Source organism: Elephantulus edwardii, unplaced genomic scaffold (genome assembly GCF_000299155.1).
Source record: "Elephantulus edwardii isolate Elephantulus edwardi_28Jun2011 unplaced genomic scaffold, EleEdw1.0 scaffold00129, whole genome shotgun sequence".
Taxonomy (NCBI): Eukaryota; Metazoa; Chordata; class Mammalia; order Macroscelidea; family Macroscelididae; genus Elephantulus; species Elephantulus edwardii.
Genome location: NW_006399879.1, coordinates 2,489,678 through 2,506,531, shown reverse-complemented (window position 1 = coordinate 2,506,531; position 16,854 = coordinate 2,489,678). Strand labels below are relative to the sequence as shown.

At 49.6% G+C, this 16,854-nt stretch overlaps 1 protein-coding gene across 1 annotated transcript in view; it reads right to left on the bottom strand.

Moving 5' to 3' along the window:
- EVC (Ellis van Creveld syndrome) overlaps nt 1–16,854 on the bottom strand; it is a 107,405-nt gene that overhangs the window by 65,546 nt on the left and 25,005 nt on the right. Inside the window, exons 3-6 of the mRNA XM_006893642.1 lie at nt 11,568–11,651; nt 8,947–9,176; nt 1,988–2,072; nt 172–338 (exon numbers count right to left, since the gene is read on the bottom strand). Of these exons, the coding sequence (XP_006893704.1) occupies nt 172–338; nt 1,988–2,072; nt 8,947–9,176; nt 11,568–11,651 (566 nt within the window). The remainder of the gene's footprint in view (nt 1–171; nt 339–1,987; nt 2,073–8,946; nt 9,177–11,567; nt 11,652–16,854) is intronic.

The following is a 16,854-nucleotide window of genomic DNA, read 5'->3' as shown; positions in this document are numbered from 1 at the left end:
CCCCCCCCCAACCTCCATGCATCTATCCACAGCAAACAGGCTTTATGCTTTAGGAAATGACCCCAGGATTATAGACCATTGCATAATGATCTGTTAATGGATTCCATTTTCATGCAGTTTATCTAAAGAATGCTTGATTTCTTATTCATTCATCCATTTGAGAACAATCACCATGCTTGGTGAAGCAGAGGGTCACTAGCAAGATGAAGGCTCTCAATGAGCTCCATGGACACAGTGACTGCAGCAATGGGCTCCGATGCAGCAACAGTTGTGAAGATGGACAGCCCCAGGCAGTGCTTGATGGCAACTAACAACAGCAGCAGCCCTGGGCGAGGTCCCTGGGGGTGCAGGGACTCTGTCTAGCTGAAGGACTCTGGGAGGGTCCTGGCACAGTTCAGGGGGCAGGGCCGGCTCATAGAGCCCAAGGTCTTTTTGCTGTACCCTCATTTCAAGAATCCTAATTCTCCAGTGGCTAAGAGAGGCTCTTCGTTGGAAAGGGACATCATGCTTGGAAAGGTGCAGGGTCAGTAAAGAGAAGACCCTCAATGAGATGGACTGATACGGTGACTGGCAATGGGCTCTGAAGTGTCAGGGAGGTACAAGGAGGAGGCAGGACAGGACAGAGCTCGGATCTGTTGTTCGTAGGGTTGCTATGAGTCCTACTTAACTTGATTACCCTTAATAACAACCACAACAATTCTCCACTCGAAAAGGAGCTTGTCTACGGGCACCTGTGTTGTCGTCAGGTGCCAGGTGGGCAGAGTCTGACTCCTAGTGACCCTTGTACAACAGCATGAACCCTGCCCGGTCCCACTGCCTCCTGTCCCCTGCTGTGACAGTTGACATCATGGCCAATCCACCTTGTGGAGGGTCCTCCTCTATTTTCACTGACCTTTACCAAGTGTGAGGTCTTGCTGGGACTGAGCCATTCTGACACCATGAAAAATTCTTACCCAAATCATTTGTGTTTCCTTCCAGGTTCCTGGAAGGTATCTTTGAATGTCCCTGCTGACTAGAGTGTCTTTTTTTTATTCACAGAGGGGTCTGGACCGCCTGAGTGTAGTGGGAACTGGCTTGGTCAGAGAGCCCTACGGTGTGGTCAGAGAGCCCTACCGTGTGGTATCAGCTCAGGGGAGACATGTGGGCTGGAAGTGCGTTCAGTCATGTGGCCAGTGAGTCAAGGAGCCATGCCATGTAACCTCAGTGAAAACCCTGGACACTGAAGGTCACCGGAGCTTCCCGGTCAGAGGCCGATACCGGGGCACAGTATTAGATATGCTGTGTTGTTGCTAATAGGAGCCTTTGAGTCAAATAAGACTCATAGCATCTCGCAACCCTATGATCAGCCAATTTAACCCTGTCCTATCCTGAGTCATCCTCAACATCTCTGACACACTAGAGGCCATTGCTGAAGTCACTGTGTCAGTCCATCTTGTTGGAGGTCTTCCTCTCCTTCACTGACCCTCCACTCCATCTTTTCAACCCCTTCCAAGGAGTAAACTTGCCCAGCTACGTGCCCAAAGTAGGAACATGCTTTATTATCAGGACATTAAAGCTCTTTAAATTAAATTTCAATTTCAATTAAAGTGTTGATCAACTTCCAATTTTTCTTGTGTGTTTTGTGTATCCAAAAGGAGCTCTGGTGGCCTAGTATTACGGACCTGCGTTGTCAACCTGAAGTTATGGTTCAAATCCACCAGCTGCTCCATGACAGAAAGAGGGGCGATCTCCTCCTGTGCAATTTACAGCCTCTGAAAACCTGTTGGAGGGTGAGCTGTGGGTTGGTTCTGACTCGATGGTACTTAACAAGCAAATCACAGGTATTCAATAAATCCACAGCCGTGCCCTCCTCACCAGGTGCAGAGCTCTCTCATCCTGCATCAAGGCCTAACGCCCCTTGCTGGTTCCAGTTCAGCAGACTCAGTGCACACAGGCAGCCCTGTCTCCCAGCCTGTCACCAGAGCCGGAGGGGACCGTCTCCACCTACCATGTACTTCTCCTGCCTCAGCTGCAAGTCCAAATGCCGCAGGTCCTTTAAGTGAAGGTTGTAGATGCACAAATTAATGTCGGCGCTGCAAAACAAAAAGACACCGGGAAAGACTGAATGAGGGTGTGTGCGAATCCATCTCTGAGTAAAGGAGTTCAATTCTTCCATGTGCTGCTGTCCCCAGTGTGCTAGGGGAGGGATGGATGATGTGCTGAGAAGCGGCTGACCTAAAGGTTGACAGTTCAAAGCCACCAGCTACTGTTTGGGAGAAAGAGGGCACAGTCAACTTCTCTAAAGACTCACAGGCTTAATAAGAGAGGTGCAAATCAAAACCACAGTGAGGTACCAGTAAGAGTGGCAAAGTTGAACAGGGCGGCAAGTAATAGATGTTGGAGAGGATGTGGTGAGAAAGGAACTCTTATACATTGTTAGTGGGATTGTAAAATGGTGCAACCATCCTAGAAGGCAGTTTGGCGCTTCCTCAAAAGGCTGAACATAGAAATTCCATATCACCCAGCTATTCCACTACTTGGAAAATACCCTGAGAATATGAGAACTGAGGCACAAATGGAGACTTGTAAACCAATGTTCATAGCAGCATTATTCACCATCGCAAGAACATGGAAACAGCCCAAATGTCCAACCACAAATGAATGGATTGAGAAATCATGGTACATTCACACAATGGAATACTACACAGCATGCAGGACAATAACTCTGTAAATTATTACCTAACTTGGGAGGGACTGGAGAGCATTATGCTGAGTGAACTAGCTCAGTCCCCCAAGGATATTGTATAAGACCGTTATCGTAGAATGAGTATAAGGATCCAGGAGAGGTGGGAGAGGCTGGAAGCAGAGGAATGTGGATATACAAAGGGAAGAGAGGATTAATCACTGGATTGTACAATTTGTTGGGTGGGAGGGTGAGAGAAATGGAAAGAATTTGTTAGAATTTGTATTAGAATTTTGTTAAATAAACTAGTAAAAAAAAAAAGAGTCACAGCCTTGGGGACTCGATGGGACAATTCTGCTCTGTCGTAGGGTCTGTGAGTTGGAAGAGATTTCAACAGCAAAGGCTTTCACTTAGGGTTCTAATGGCCAATGAGGGTGTTCTGTGGGGCAAAGGCTCCATCAGTCCGCCAATTGAAAGGCAGCAATCTCCACCCATGGGATTTACAGTCTTGGAAACCCAGTAGAGAATCAGGTAGGGGTCAGCTCCAACCCAGCAGCACTGAGTCTGAGTTTGCGTGAGACTGATGAGGAACCCTGGTAGCGCAGTAGGTAAGGGCTTGATTCTAACGAAAAGGTCGGCAGTTCGAACCCACCAGCCGCTTCTTGAGAGAAAGCCATGGCAGAGTGCTTATGACTGAGTGCGGCTGTGGGGACCCCAGGAGGCAGGTCCGCTGTGTCCTGCAGGGCGGCGATGAGCTGACTCACCAGCAGTGGGCTGCATGATGCATGATATGACGATATGGGATGATAAACTTGCCCACAAGGTGGGATCAAACGGGCTACCCATCCACCGGTTACCAGAGGGGGGCAGTCAGCATAACAGAGCCAAGAGCTGTGACAGCAGCAGAGACACGACACAGGAAGGGAAGGTGGTGGTGGTGGTGTCAGTGCCCTCGAGTTCAATTGCTAAGGACCCTACAAACAACAGACTTGACTCCTGTCCGGTCCTGGGCCATCCTCATCATCTCACACGTGAGCCCACTGCTGCTGTCGCAGCTATTTATTGGGGTGAGGGTCCCCTCTCTTCCGCTGACCCTCCACCTCTCCAAGCGTGATGTCTCTTTCCAAGAAATAGCCTCCCCGCCCCCCAACAACATGCCCAGAGTATGTGAGACAAAGCGTCGTCCTCATTGCTTAAAAGGAACAGCTTGGCTGCACTTTTCCCAAGACACATCTGTTGCTTTCCTGGCTCTCCATGGAATGGGTTCAGTGCTCTTCCCCAACACCGCAGCTCAAAGGCATCAATTCTTCTTCTGCATCCTTATTCACTGTCCAGCTCTCAGATGCCTAGAACGTGATTGAAAAGCCCATGGCCTGAATCAGGCACACATTAGTCTTCAAACTAATGTCACTGCTTCTCAGTATTCTAGAGAGGTCCCTGGCAGTGGACATGCCCAACGCAATAGGGCTCCCGATCTCCTGACTGATGGTACCATGGGTACTAACTGTGGATTCAAGTAACGTAAAATCATTGGCAATTTCAATCTTTTCTCCATCTATTGTGATGTTGCATGTTGACCCAATGGGGATGATTTTTGTCTTCTTGATGTCGAGATGCAATTCATTTTGAAGGCTGTATTCTTTGATCTTCTGCACAAGTGCCTCAAGTCCTCCTTACTTTCAGCAAACAAGGTTGTGACATCTGCATATATTGATGAGTCTACCTCCAACCATGATGCCACATTCTTCTTCATAGAGTCCTGCTTCTAGAATGATTTGATCAGCATATAGACTGAATGTGTATGGAGAAGGATACAGCCCTCACATAAACCTTTCCTGATTTTAAACCATGCAGTGTTCCCTCGCTCTGTTCAGACAACAGCTTCCTGGTCTCGATACAGGTTTCCTACGAACACATTAAGTGCTCTGGGATTCCCGTTCTTCTCAGTGTGAGCCACAGCTTGCTATGATCACCCACTCAAGTGCTTGGAAGGTCAAAGGAAGGTGAGAGGAGAGAGAAGTGTAACTTCCTCCCTGGAGAGTCTCATGTCCATCACCATGGGGTCACCACCCATCTGTCCATTAGCCCTGCAGTGGTGGTCTGTACATTTCAGAGATTCTGGCAGCTTCATCCCTAATATTTCAAACACTTGCAGGGTCACTCATGGCAAAAGAGCATCACTGGGGCTTCCAGACTAGGAGACTAGGAAGAAAGGCCTGGTGATCGACTTCTGTCAGTGCCAACCTTGTGGCTCACACCAGAGCACAGAGCATCCCAGAAGATGAGCCCCTGGGTCGGACGGTGGACCCAGTAGTGGACTTGACGATTCTTGAGGTCATGGAGGTGGTGGTGCAGGCCACGCAGCATTGTTTCGTGTCGTGTGTGTGGGGCCACCATGAGCGGAAGCCGATGGGGTAGCAACCAGCAGCCTCTGCAACCATCACGTGTAATCTTGCCTTGGTGCCTGGCGGAAACTGCCTTGTATGCATTTGACAGGTAGGGACACTCACACAGGAAACAGGAGCAAGGTCAGCAGGTGAAAGGCAGCGTAACCAGGGTCTGTGGTCCAAACTCCTCATAAAACCAGCTCCCCGCTACGGGGCAGCCCCACACGTTCTGGAGAGGAGCGTGATCCACAGGGGGTTCCTGTCTGTGCCCTTTCAGAAACAGTTCACCAGGTCTCTCTTCTGAGGCACCTCTAGGTGGGGTTGAACTTCCAACCTTCGAGTCAGTAGCCAAGCACATAAACATCTGCTCCACCGAGAGACTCTCAGGCAGCTCTGGTGGCCTAGGGGGTAAGGAGTTGTGCTGTCCATCCAAAGGTAGGTGGTTCAAATCTACCAGCGAAAGAAGGATGGGCAATCTCCTCCCATGTGATTTACAGCCTCTGCAAACCCGCTGGAGGCTCAGCTATGAGTCGGTTCCCACCCAACAACAATGAGGTTCTTTTTGAGGGATTCACTGCCTTCCCATTGCCATTGCTGGTTGCTGTGACCTGGTTCAAACTTACAGCAACCCCAAGTGTTACAGAACTTCCCTGGCTGTAATTTTATTATCATTACTTAAAACGTTTAGTTGCCATTTGGGTAAAAGTTTACAGAGCGAATTCACACACAATGTTTCATGACAGTGACTACAATGCCCACCACTGTTACACTGTAAGAGTGTAACCATGTAAACTTCCTGTGGTTCCCACCTCTATTCCCCCTCCTTTCTGAGCTTTCTTCCTGGGAAAATGCTGGGGCCGTTTGCTCCCATGGTTGATTGTTCTAAGGAGGGAGTGCCTCGCTGCTGTGACGTTGTTGTTGCTGATTGCTGTCAGGTGGAGGTAGACTCAACGACTCTACGAACAAAAGACCTGATGCCTTTCCATAGCTATCATTGTTTCACCAAGTTCATACAGTTTCCAGAGGCATGTAGTTTAGGAAGTGGATGCCACTCCTGCTTCCCAACCTGTTTTACAACTGGGAACTCCACCAAACACTGTCTACCATTCTGGTGTTTGACATCCCCATGACACAAGGTTCAGCATCATAGCAGACCCAGGTTACCTCATACAGCACATTGACAAAGAGTGATGTGCAAAGTGGAAGAGTGTTCCTCCAGATAGAACAGCACTAGTCTCATTTAGCAGTGGTTAAGTGTTGTTGAGTCAAATATGACTCAGAGTAAGCTTTGCACAAAAGACCTGAACTCTGTTCTATAATTAACATTCTTTCTGTACATTTATAAGAGAGTTTGTAGAGTTTCCAGAGGCATCTGGTTTAGGAAGTGGGTGCCACTCCTGCTTCCCAACATGAATCAATCTGGAAGCTCATCCAACCACTGTACATAATGGGTAACCACTATGGTATTTGACAAGACTATGGAATAGTGTTCAGCATCACAGCAACTCCAAGTTGTTCAGTACAGCAAATAGACAAATGATTGTTGTGTCTTTTAAAGAATATTCAAAAATTTTAAAAAAGAATATTCAAAAATTAGTAAATTTGGCCCCAGGGCAGCCCACAGACCCATCGCCTCATCATTGATTTTAAAGTCACACCCTTGAGCAGGGCTCCACCCTTACCCTTAGTCTAAGGCTCAAGTCGCTGGTGTGACTTTATAAAAAGAAAATTCAAACTCACTGCCATCCAGCAACAACTGACTCATAGCTGACCCTCCTGCAGGTTTTCAGAGGCTGTAAATCACACGAGAGGAGATTGCACATCCTTGTCTTACCATTAGACCACCACAGGTCCTGTCATATGCAAATTAAGCCATGGAGGTGACCTCTGTTTCAGGCTCGAAGAGTGTGGCTATAATTTTAAGAGAAGCAGATTGCCAGGCCTTTCTGCTGTGGGACAGCAGGGTGGGTTCAACCTGTTGTTAGGTGCTGCTGAGTCGAGAATGACTCAGTGACCCTGTGAACAACAGATCCGAGCCCTGCCCTGTCCTGTGCCGTCCTCCTCGTCTCTGACACATGAGCCCATTGCTGCAGACACTGTCAATTAATCTCGTAAAGAGTCTTCCTCTCCTTCACTGACCCTCCACCTTTTCAAGCATGATGTCCCTCTCCGAGGAAGACCCTCCCCTAGCAATGTGCCCAAAGTATGTGAGATGAAGCTTCACCATCCTTGTCTCCAAGAAACACTCTGGCTGAACCCTCTCCAAGACATATGTGTTTGTTCTTTTGGCCGCCCGTGGGATGGACATTAAGTGCTCTTCTCCAGCACCACCCTCAAAGGCCTCAGTTCTTCTGTCACTCTTATTCACTGTCCAGCTCTCAGATGAACAGCAAGTGATCAGAAAGACCATGGCTTGGATCTCATAGAGACAGGAGGGACAAATTCACTTATTAGTTAATAGCTATTTCTTGTTCACTGGCCCTGATCACGTGTATCCCCTGGGCAGTATGCACACAACAGCAAACAGGTGGACCCTGTCCCTGTTCATGAAATAATCCACATGACCCCAGCACCTCCAAGCTGGTTCCAGCTCCTGGTGACCCCACCCCCCACCCCCGCTGGGTTTCCGAGGCTGTGTTTCTCCTGAGGAGCAGCTGGTGTATTTGAACTGTTGACCTTGTAGTTAGCATTCTAGGGCACACACTCAACTCAAGCCCACTGCGTGGAGTCTGACCTTCTGGTAGTTTTTCTGAGGCTGTAGGTCACATGGGAGGAGGGTGACTGTCTTTCTCTCGAGTTGCCCCTGGGGGACTTGAACCATCAGAGAGAGAGGTGCTACCTTTGGTTAGCAGTGCAGCTCCCTGGGGACCACACATCAGTGTAGCCCAGTATACAGCAGGCACTTAAACAGTGCTGGCTACTGCCTTGTGATGGACAAGTCACAGCAGTGACTGAGCAGGAGCCCTGCGTCTCCGACTCTTCTCCATAGCCTCATCCTGCTGACCGCACATCCTCTGTGAGTGACCATGATGGTTCAGGACTGCACACGGGTTTCCACAGCCAGATCTTTACAGGGCAGGCTGCCCACCTTCTCCCCCAGCAAGAGATGGAGGCATCGGGAGACCAGCCCTGACGCTGACCGCTGTGGGCCTGGCTGGGGCACTGAGCTGCTCCAAGACTCCATTCTTTCATCTGATAGCCTTCCCCAAACTCACCTTTACTGAGATACCCCACCCCCTCACCTGTCACAGGTCAGCACCTGGGGAAAGGGTGTACCTGAACCTTCACCTCCCCAAATGCCCCCCTCACCTTTCACAGATCAGCACCTGGGGAAGGGTGTACCTGAGGTTCCCACCTTCCTCACCTGTCACAGGCCAGCACCCAGGGGAAGTGTGTACCTGAACCCCTCCGCCACGCCCTCACCTCTCATAGGTCAGCACCTAGGGGAACAGTGTACCTGAGATGCCTACCTCCTCCTCACCCCTCACCTGTCACAGGTGTACCTGAATTCCTCCCCTCCCCCCACACCACCCTCCTCACCTCTTGCAGGTCAACACCTAGGGGAAGGGTATACAAGAGGTCCCTACCTCCCCACCACTACCACCTCTTGCAGGTCAGTACCTATGGGAAGGAAGGGTGTGCCTGAATCCCCGCCACCAAACACACACTACCTCCCTCACCTCTCGCAGGTCAGCACCCAGGGGAAGGGTGCACCTGAATCTCCCCACACACACACTTCCCCTTCATTTCTCACAGGTCAGCACCTGGGGCAAAGGTGTACCTGAGCCCCCACCCCCACCCCCCACCTCACCTCTTGCAGGTCAGCACCTAGGGGAAGAGTGTACCTGAATCCACACACCCCAACCCCTCCACCACATAAACACCCCGCCCCCTCACCTCTCGCAGGTCAGCAGCTGGCGGAAGGTGTGCACGTGGAGGAAGGTGCGACTGAGGAACCTGTCGTCGCTGGTGGCCGAGTGGCTGCTGGAGCAGGAGCTGCCGTCGTCCTTGCCGGCCTGGCTCAGGCTGCCCAGGCTGCTGGACGGCGAGGCCTCCACCTGGCTTGGCAGCGCCCCCTGCTTCAGGTGCTCGTGCAGAGACGGGTTGGAGGAGCCGTCGGCCAGGGGCTGGGCAGTGGGAGGTCAAGCTGGTTAACCGGGAGACGTGTGTGTGTGTGTGTGTGTGTGTGTGTGTGTGTGTGCACAAATGTGAGGGTTTATTGTCATGAGGGAGGCCTGCTGGGCAGAGGCGGTGTGGGGGGGCCCAGGCAAGCACTTCTGACCAGGGACCCTGGTCACAGTGGGTCCAGTGCTGTCCCACAAGGGCAGCCCCTGCGCACCTGTGCTCCTGTGCCCGAGCTGTCACCCTGGGGACCCGCCCACCTGGACCTGGGGGTCTGCCTCCCATGGTCCCTGCCTCCCATTCGAGCTGCCTGCTACCCTCCTCCACCTCCTCACCACTGGCCGGGACCTGGGTGTCCACCCCCCAAGGCCCCTGCCTCCCCGCGATCTCTTCACCTGCACCAATATGGTGTCTCCCACCTGTCTACACTCTCGAGGTGGCCCCCTGACCTCAGGACAGGCTCAGGGCCCCTTGATGGAGCCACCAAGTCTGTCCTCCCGTCTCCTAAAAACCCCATGGCTGCTGAGCCCATTCCAGTCACAGCGGCCCTCGGGGACAGAGGACCGTCCTCTGGCTCTGAATCTGTATGAAAGCACATCGCCTTCTCTTTCTCCTGCTGGTGGATTTGAACCACCAGCCTTTTGACTAGCAGTCTAATGCTCAACCCTCTGCACCAAGGCTCCTCCCTGGCTTCCTACACGCTGTCCATGTCGCCCGCTGGGCCCAGGGCCTTCTCGTCACCTTGTTGTCTGGCCTGCCCTGGGCTGGGCCCCTCTGCGCTTGCTGGGCTGGAAGGTCCCTTTCGACACAGACCCTGAGCGTCCTAATGACCAGGCCTGCAGGTCCTCACTGCGTCATGTCACCCGCTGTCACCCACTATCCTGGTGTGAGGACTCCAGGGCCAGCCCAGGGCTCTCTCCTGAGCCGCAGCTTCTTGTCTAGGAGCTCTGGTGGTGTTGTGCACTACCTGCTGGGCTGCTGATGTCATGGTTGTCAGTTCGAATCCCCCAGTTGCTCTGGGGGAGAGAGCTGTGGCAATTGGCTTCTGGAAAGATTACCAAGATGCAAGCCAAGACACTGCTGGCAGGCTGGTTCTGACTCAAGTCCGAACCTTGTAGCAAGTTCCCGAGGCTGTAAATCTTTGTAGGAGGAGATTTCCCATCTTCCTCCCATAGAGCAGCTGGGGGATTTGAACTGTTGACCTTCTGGTTATCAGCACAATGCCTAACACACTACGCCTTCAGGGCTCCTCTCTGAAGATTATAATCCTGGAAGCTCCACAGGGCAGCGCTTCTCTGTCCCACAGCGGGGCTGCGAGTTGAATCACCTGGCTTAGGGTGGATTATTTCAAATTGAGGGCATGTTTACCCAACATCAAAGGCTGAGGACTGGTTGTTTGTAAGCCGGGCATTTATAACCAATGAATAATAATCACTATAATAAAATAAATCAAACCCACCTCCAAACCTCACATGTACACCCTGCTAACAGTATCGTGTACCCTTATCCGGGCCATCTGGTTTAACCCTCACAATAACAGGTGAGGTGGAAGCCCCACTGTTCCCAGTCCACAGGTGAAGCGACCAAGGCAGGAAGTCAGAAAGCAAACAGCTGAGGGCCCTCTCAGTGGCTCAGGCAGGAATGGGGATTGTGGGGTGCCGGGGGTGTGGATGTGAGCCAGGAATGCTGAGAAGCATTCTCTTAAGTTTACTTGACCAGGAGTCTCCCAATCCACAGATAAGTTTGCAAGTCTCGGGCCCTTGGTAGCCTCATGGCATGTACCCATCTCTGGGAGACCGACCCCAGTCCACAGGGGTGACTTCCTGGCTCCAGGTGTTTGTGTTTAACTCTGGCTCTGCCACTTCCACCTGTGTGGCCGTGGGCAGGTCCTGAGCTTCTCAGGACCTGTTTCCTTACGTGTAACAATAACCACATTGTCTACCTCATAGGATTATTGGGAGGTTGGGACATTGAGACGTGACAAACAGCAGCCTGCAGGCCACATGAAGGCTTCACTAGAGCCAGGGGCCACCTTCCTGCATCCCCAGGGCCTGTGACTGAGGACTGATTCCAGTGACATTACCAACATCAGAATCATAATAGCGTTAAGAGCACTGGGCATTCCCTGCTGTGTGACTGTCCCCTGGCGCCCTTGGCAATGACAGAAACTACAGTCATTCTGTACCTTATGCAAGGACAGACCCTGCTCCCCGACAATGCTTCCATCAAATAGAATAACCCCGCGTGGGGCTCCATCACAAAGCTTCAGCATTATCCCTATTAAACCACCACCAGACTCTCAAATAGGACCACACGTGGTGTGTGCAACCCCTGCTCCCATCTTGATCTCCAGAACATAACAGAGTGAAGGCATTTCTAAAACGCTCAGGACTCACCCGGAACTTCTGGTTGATGGGGTAGACGACTTTAGCCTTCATTGCAAATGCTGTGACATTGCTGTTGAAAGATGGTTCACATTCCTGAGGACGGAACAGAACAGACGATGTGGGAAGCTTTCCATAATGTGAGGGACATCTCTCTATTAGCAAAGTGCCTCATCCCATTTGTGGCCTAAGTCTGTTGTCTCGGGAAGGGGTCCCAATAGGCATGCTTATGTCCAAGTGAACTCTCACTTGTTAGAAGGATGGACGGATGAGTGGATGGCAGATGGTTGGATAGATGGATGAATGAGTGGGTGGATGGGTGGGTGAATGGATAGAAGAGGTTATGGATGGAGGAGTGAATGAATGGATGGATGAAGTGATGAATGGATGAGTGGATGGATGAATGGATGGATGAGTGGGTAGAATGGTGGCTGGATGAATGGATAGATGAGGTGATGGATGGATGAGTGGATGGATGGATGGATGGATGGCGGATGGATAGATGGATGAATGCGTGGGTGGATGGGTGGGTGGGTGAATGGTAGATGATGTGATGGATTGATCAATGAATGAATGGATGGATGAGGTGATGAATGGATGAGTGGATGGATGGATGGATGATGGATGGATGGATGGACGGATGAATGAGTGGGTGGAATGGTGGATGGATGAATGGATAGATGAGGTGATGAATGGATGAGTGGATGGATGGATGGATGGATGGATGGATGGATGGATGGCAGATGGATGGATAGATGGATGAATGAGTGGGTGGATGGGTGGTTGGGTGGGTGAATGGTAGATGATGTGATGGATTGATCAATGAATGAATGGATGGATGAGGTGATGAATGGATGAGTGGATGGATGGATGGATGGATGGATGGATGGATGGATGAGTGGGTGGAATGGTGGATGGATGAATGAATGGATAGATGAGGTGATGGATGGATGGATGGCTGGATGGATGGGCAAGTGGATTTTGATGGACAGGTTAGTGGGTGGATAGATAGATGAGTGGATTCATGATGTATATAGAGATAGGGGACAAATGAGTGATGAATGGGTGAATGGATAAATGGATGGATGAGTGGATGGATGAATGGATGGGAAGTTGATTGGACGGATGAATGGATGAATAGATAGAAACATGTATAGATAGGATGGATGGATAAATGGGCGGGTAGATGGACAGATAGACGGGTAGGCGAATGGATGGATTGATGGTTGATGGAACAGATGGATAGTTGATTGAACTGATGGATGGATGGATGGATGGATGGATGGATGGATGGATGCTTGATCGCTTGAATGAATGGGTGGATGGGTGGTTGACTGAATGGGTGGATGGATTGTTGATTGGATAAATGGACAGATGGATTGTTGATTGAATGAATGATGAATGGACGGATGGATGGATTGTTGATTGGATGAATGGAAGGATGGATAGATGGATAAAGTGGATGAATATGTGGATAGGTGAGAAGATAAATGGACAGGTGGATGAATGAGTAAATGCTATAAAAAGAGGATGACATTTTTCATTTAATTCTACTTCTTCTGTTTGGGAAGAAATAAAGATTCAATAACATGACAGTAACAACAGTCTTCCTAGAAATCATGAATCATATTGTAGTGGAAAAAGTCAGAACTTCAAAATCGTTCCAGCATTATGTGGGGTGTGAACTTTGACAGTGGCAATATACACACACGCAAGACTTCAGATTAGGCTCAAAAGTAAGTGGATGTGTAAGTTTGACTTTCTAAAAAAAAACCAAAACAAAACTTGTGGGATGATACGTATCACATTCACTCATTCACTTACTCACCACCTTCGTGTCTGCACCGACTCACTGCTGACCCTCTAGCAAATTTTTAGCGGGTGTAAAATCACCCAGGAAGAGACCTTTCATCCATCTCCTGAGGGGCAGCTGGTAGGCTCACACCACCTGTGCTGAGTCTGCAGCTTCTCTGTCCACTGAGCCACTGGATGTTGTTGTTGTTGTTGTTGTTAGGTGCTGTCAAGTGCAGTACAACTCATAGCGACCCTGTCAACAACAGATCTGAACCCTGTCCTATCCTGTACCGTCCTCACAGTCTCTGACACACTAGATCCCTTTGCCGCAGTCACTATGTCAATCCACCTGGTTGACGGTCTTCCTCTTCTTCGCTTACCATCCACCTTCCCACGCGAGATGTCCCTCTCCAATGAACAGCCTCTCCTAGCAACATGCCCAGAGTATGTGAGACGAAGCTTTATCATCATTGCCTCCAAGGAGCACTCTGTCTGCACCTTCTCCCACCGCAGCCCCCAAATACAAAATACTATAGGTCAGTTTACAATTCAGTGACATCAAGTACCCAATCATACTATGTAATCATCACCAGTATTGTTGTGAGTAGGCAAAGTCTTAACTCCTTCTGACCCTCAGTCCTCCCAGATGGTGGACTGGTGTGGGGCTCCCTATCAAGGACCAGGTGGAGAAGGCATCCAGGTGAGTTTCTAGAACAAAGAAGAAGCCATGCGATGAGAGCCGTTCTCAAGGTTGCTCAGGAACCAACTCCACCAAGAAGCCCTCCCTGAGTGCAGGCAGACATGCCCAAAATCTACCCTTCCCACACACCTTCTCAAGGTATTGTCTTCTTTTCGGGTGGCCCTGCAGCACTTTACAAAGTCAGAAATTTTTATCTGAATGATCACTGAGAGGCTGAGCAGGAGCCCCTACTCTGGGCCTGGAGACCTCTGAACTCAATAGTTCAATCAGGCTGACAGATGAAACTGCATCTAGGTCAATTTCAAGGCTTTCCCCCAAATCTTGAAGAAGGATTACCCTAAGAAGTTATTGATTCCTGACTGCCAAGTTCACCTTGGAATAAGACACCCTGTCACACATCACACAAAGGACTTTTCTTAGCAACATGCGTCTGGAAACTCTACGAACTTTGATAAATGTCAATAGTTATAGAAAGGCTTCAGACCTGTTGTTCATAGGGTCGCTATGAGTTGTGTTCGAAGGCAATAAACATCATCATCATCATCATCAATAACAACAACAACATGGGGCATTTAAATGCAACTGACTGAGCTGGCAATGTGACCCACAGCTGGCCTTGGAGAGACCTTAACCTTGCAGAGCCTGAGGGGAGCTGGGTGACAAAGGGCCAGTCATTTCCGTCTGTGCCTTATGACCTGCAAGTCCTCCTTAGATGACAAGAACCAGGGCAGGCCAGGCCATGGGCGACCTTCTGTCTTAATATCATCAGCTGGTATAACCAGATCAGGAGGTTTGCAAGAACACACAGTGACCACCCTAGAGGCTGGAAGCAGAGACCGGGTGTCCACTGTGTTACAAGAACACACAGTGACCACCTGGAGGCCGGAAGCAGAGACCAGGTGTCCGCCGTGTTACAAGAACACACAGTGACCACCCTGGAGGTGGGAAGCAGAGACCGGGTGTCGGCTGTGTTATAAGAACAGATAGTACTAGTGGCAAGACGCTGCACTGCAATCCCAGAGGTACGCGGTTCAAATCCACCAGATGCTCTGCTGGAGAAGGAGGGGGCAATCTCCTCCTGTACCAGTCAGATCTGATTTGACGGTACACGTAAAAATAATACAAGAACACACAGTGACCACCCTGGAGGTGGGAAGCAGAGACCAGTGTCGGCGTGTGGACTCATGTGAAGCTTGGAGAGGAAGGTCAGCTCTGGGTGAAGTCCTGTGGCCCTTGCTGATCCTCGTCCTGGGGATGCTTCACTCCTGTCTCTGTTTCCAGGGTCACAGGCCACCTCCCTCTGTCCACCTCTGTGAATCATTGTCTTCTATGAAGGCGCCAGTCACACGGGGTTAAGGAAACGTGATGTTGCAAGGGTTAAGTGCTCAGATGTTAACTGAAAGGCTGGTGGTCTGACATCATTGGCTGCCGCTCAGGAGAAAAGGCCCGGTGATTTGTTCCCATAGACACTGTCTCCAAGGAAACCCCACCAGGCAGCCCTACTGGTCCCACTGGGTCACTAAGACTGGACAGCATTCAACAACACATGACCTTGTGTTACCTGGTAACATCTTCAAATCCCCCATTTCCAAATAAGGCCATGTCCACAGGAACTACGGGCAGGATGTGCCTTTTATGGCCAGTCTGTTCATAAGATCACCTGAAGGGCGAGCATTCTGGTGCACTGGACCAGCCCAGCCCACCACGTGGAGACCAGAGTTGCCTGTTACTGCCCAGCATCCTGTGCCAGGAGCACCAATTCCACAGGTACTTTGACTTTGAATACTGCTGTCTAGCTACATAATGTGGGACTTCTTAAGCTCAAGCAGAAGAGAACAGGTGGAGCTGTGGTTTCTGGAGGGTTAACAGTCATCCTGCTTCAGATGATGTTCCTCAAGAAGTGACCACCAATATACAGGTCCTTCATACAACATTTCCATACCCTGGGGCATTATACAGTTACCACAACCTAACATCTAAGAAAAGACTCACATCATGTCAAGAAAGCAGCAGTCTGCCTCAGTCGTCATGAAAAAACAAAATAACCTTCCTCCTAAAAAAAAAATAGACCTAATGACTACCCCAGATAAAGAGAACCAGAAGAAATATGTTGATATGGAGTTATTTGAATAGCCATAGGAGAAGATGCAGATGATGGAAGAAATAATGAGAGTTATGAAGAGAGTAAATATCCCAGAGGCAGCAATGCAGAAGAAACATATTGATGAGGAGCAATTCGAACAGGAAGAAAATGCAAAAATGGAAGAAAGAATTGATAGTATAGGTAGAGATACAAGAACATAAAAAGCCATCACAAGACAGAGAGGGTATAGCCAACACAGTACAAAATCCTAGCCAATAGAATCCAGAAGCATATGCCAAAATAATTCATCATGACCAAGTGGGATTCATAACAAGTATGCAAGGTTGGTTCAATGCAATAAATCCCCAATCAATGGAATTCACCATATTAGCAAAGCAAATAACAAGAACAATATGGTTTTAGCAGTTGCTGCAGAAAAGGCATTTGTCAAAACCCCAATGCCCCTTCCTGATAAAGAACACTCAGCAAAATCAGAATAGAATGGAATTTCCTCAACATAGGAAAAGCATATATGCAAAACCAAGAGCCAATATCATTCTCAATGGAGAAAGATTAAAAGTGTTTTCCTTGTAAGCAGGGACCAGACAAGGATGCCCACTGTCACCACTTCTATTCAACATTGTATTGAAAGTGCTTGCTAGGGCAAAACAACAAGAGAAGGAAAGAAATGGCATCCAGATCAACAAAGAGACGGTTAAACT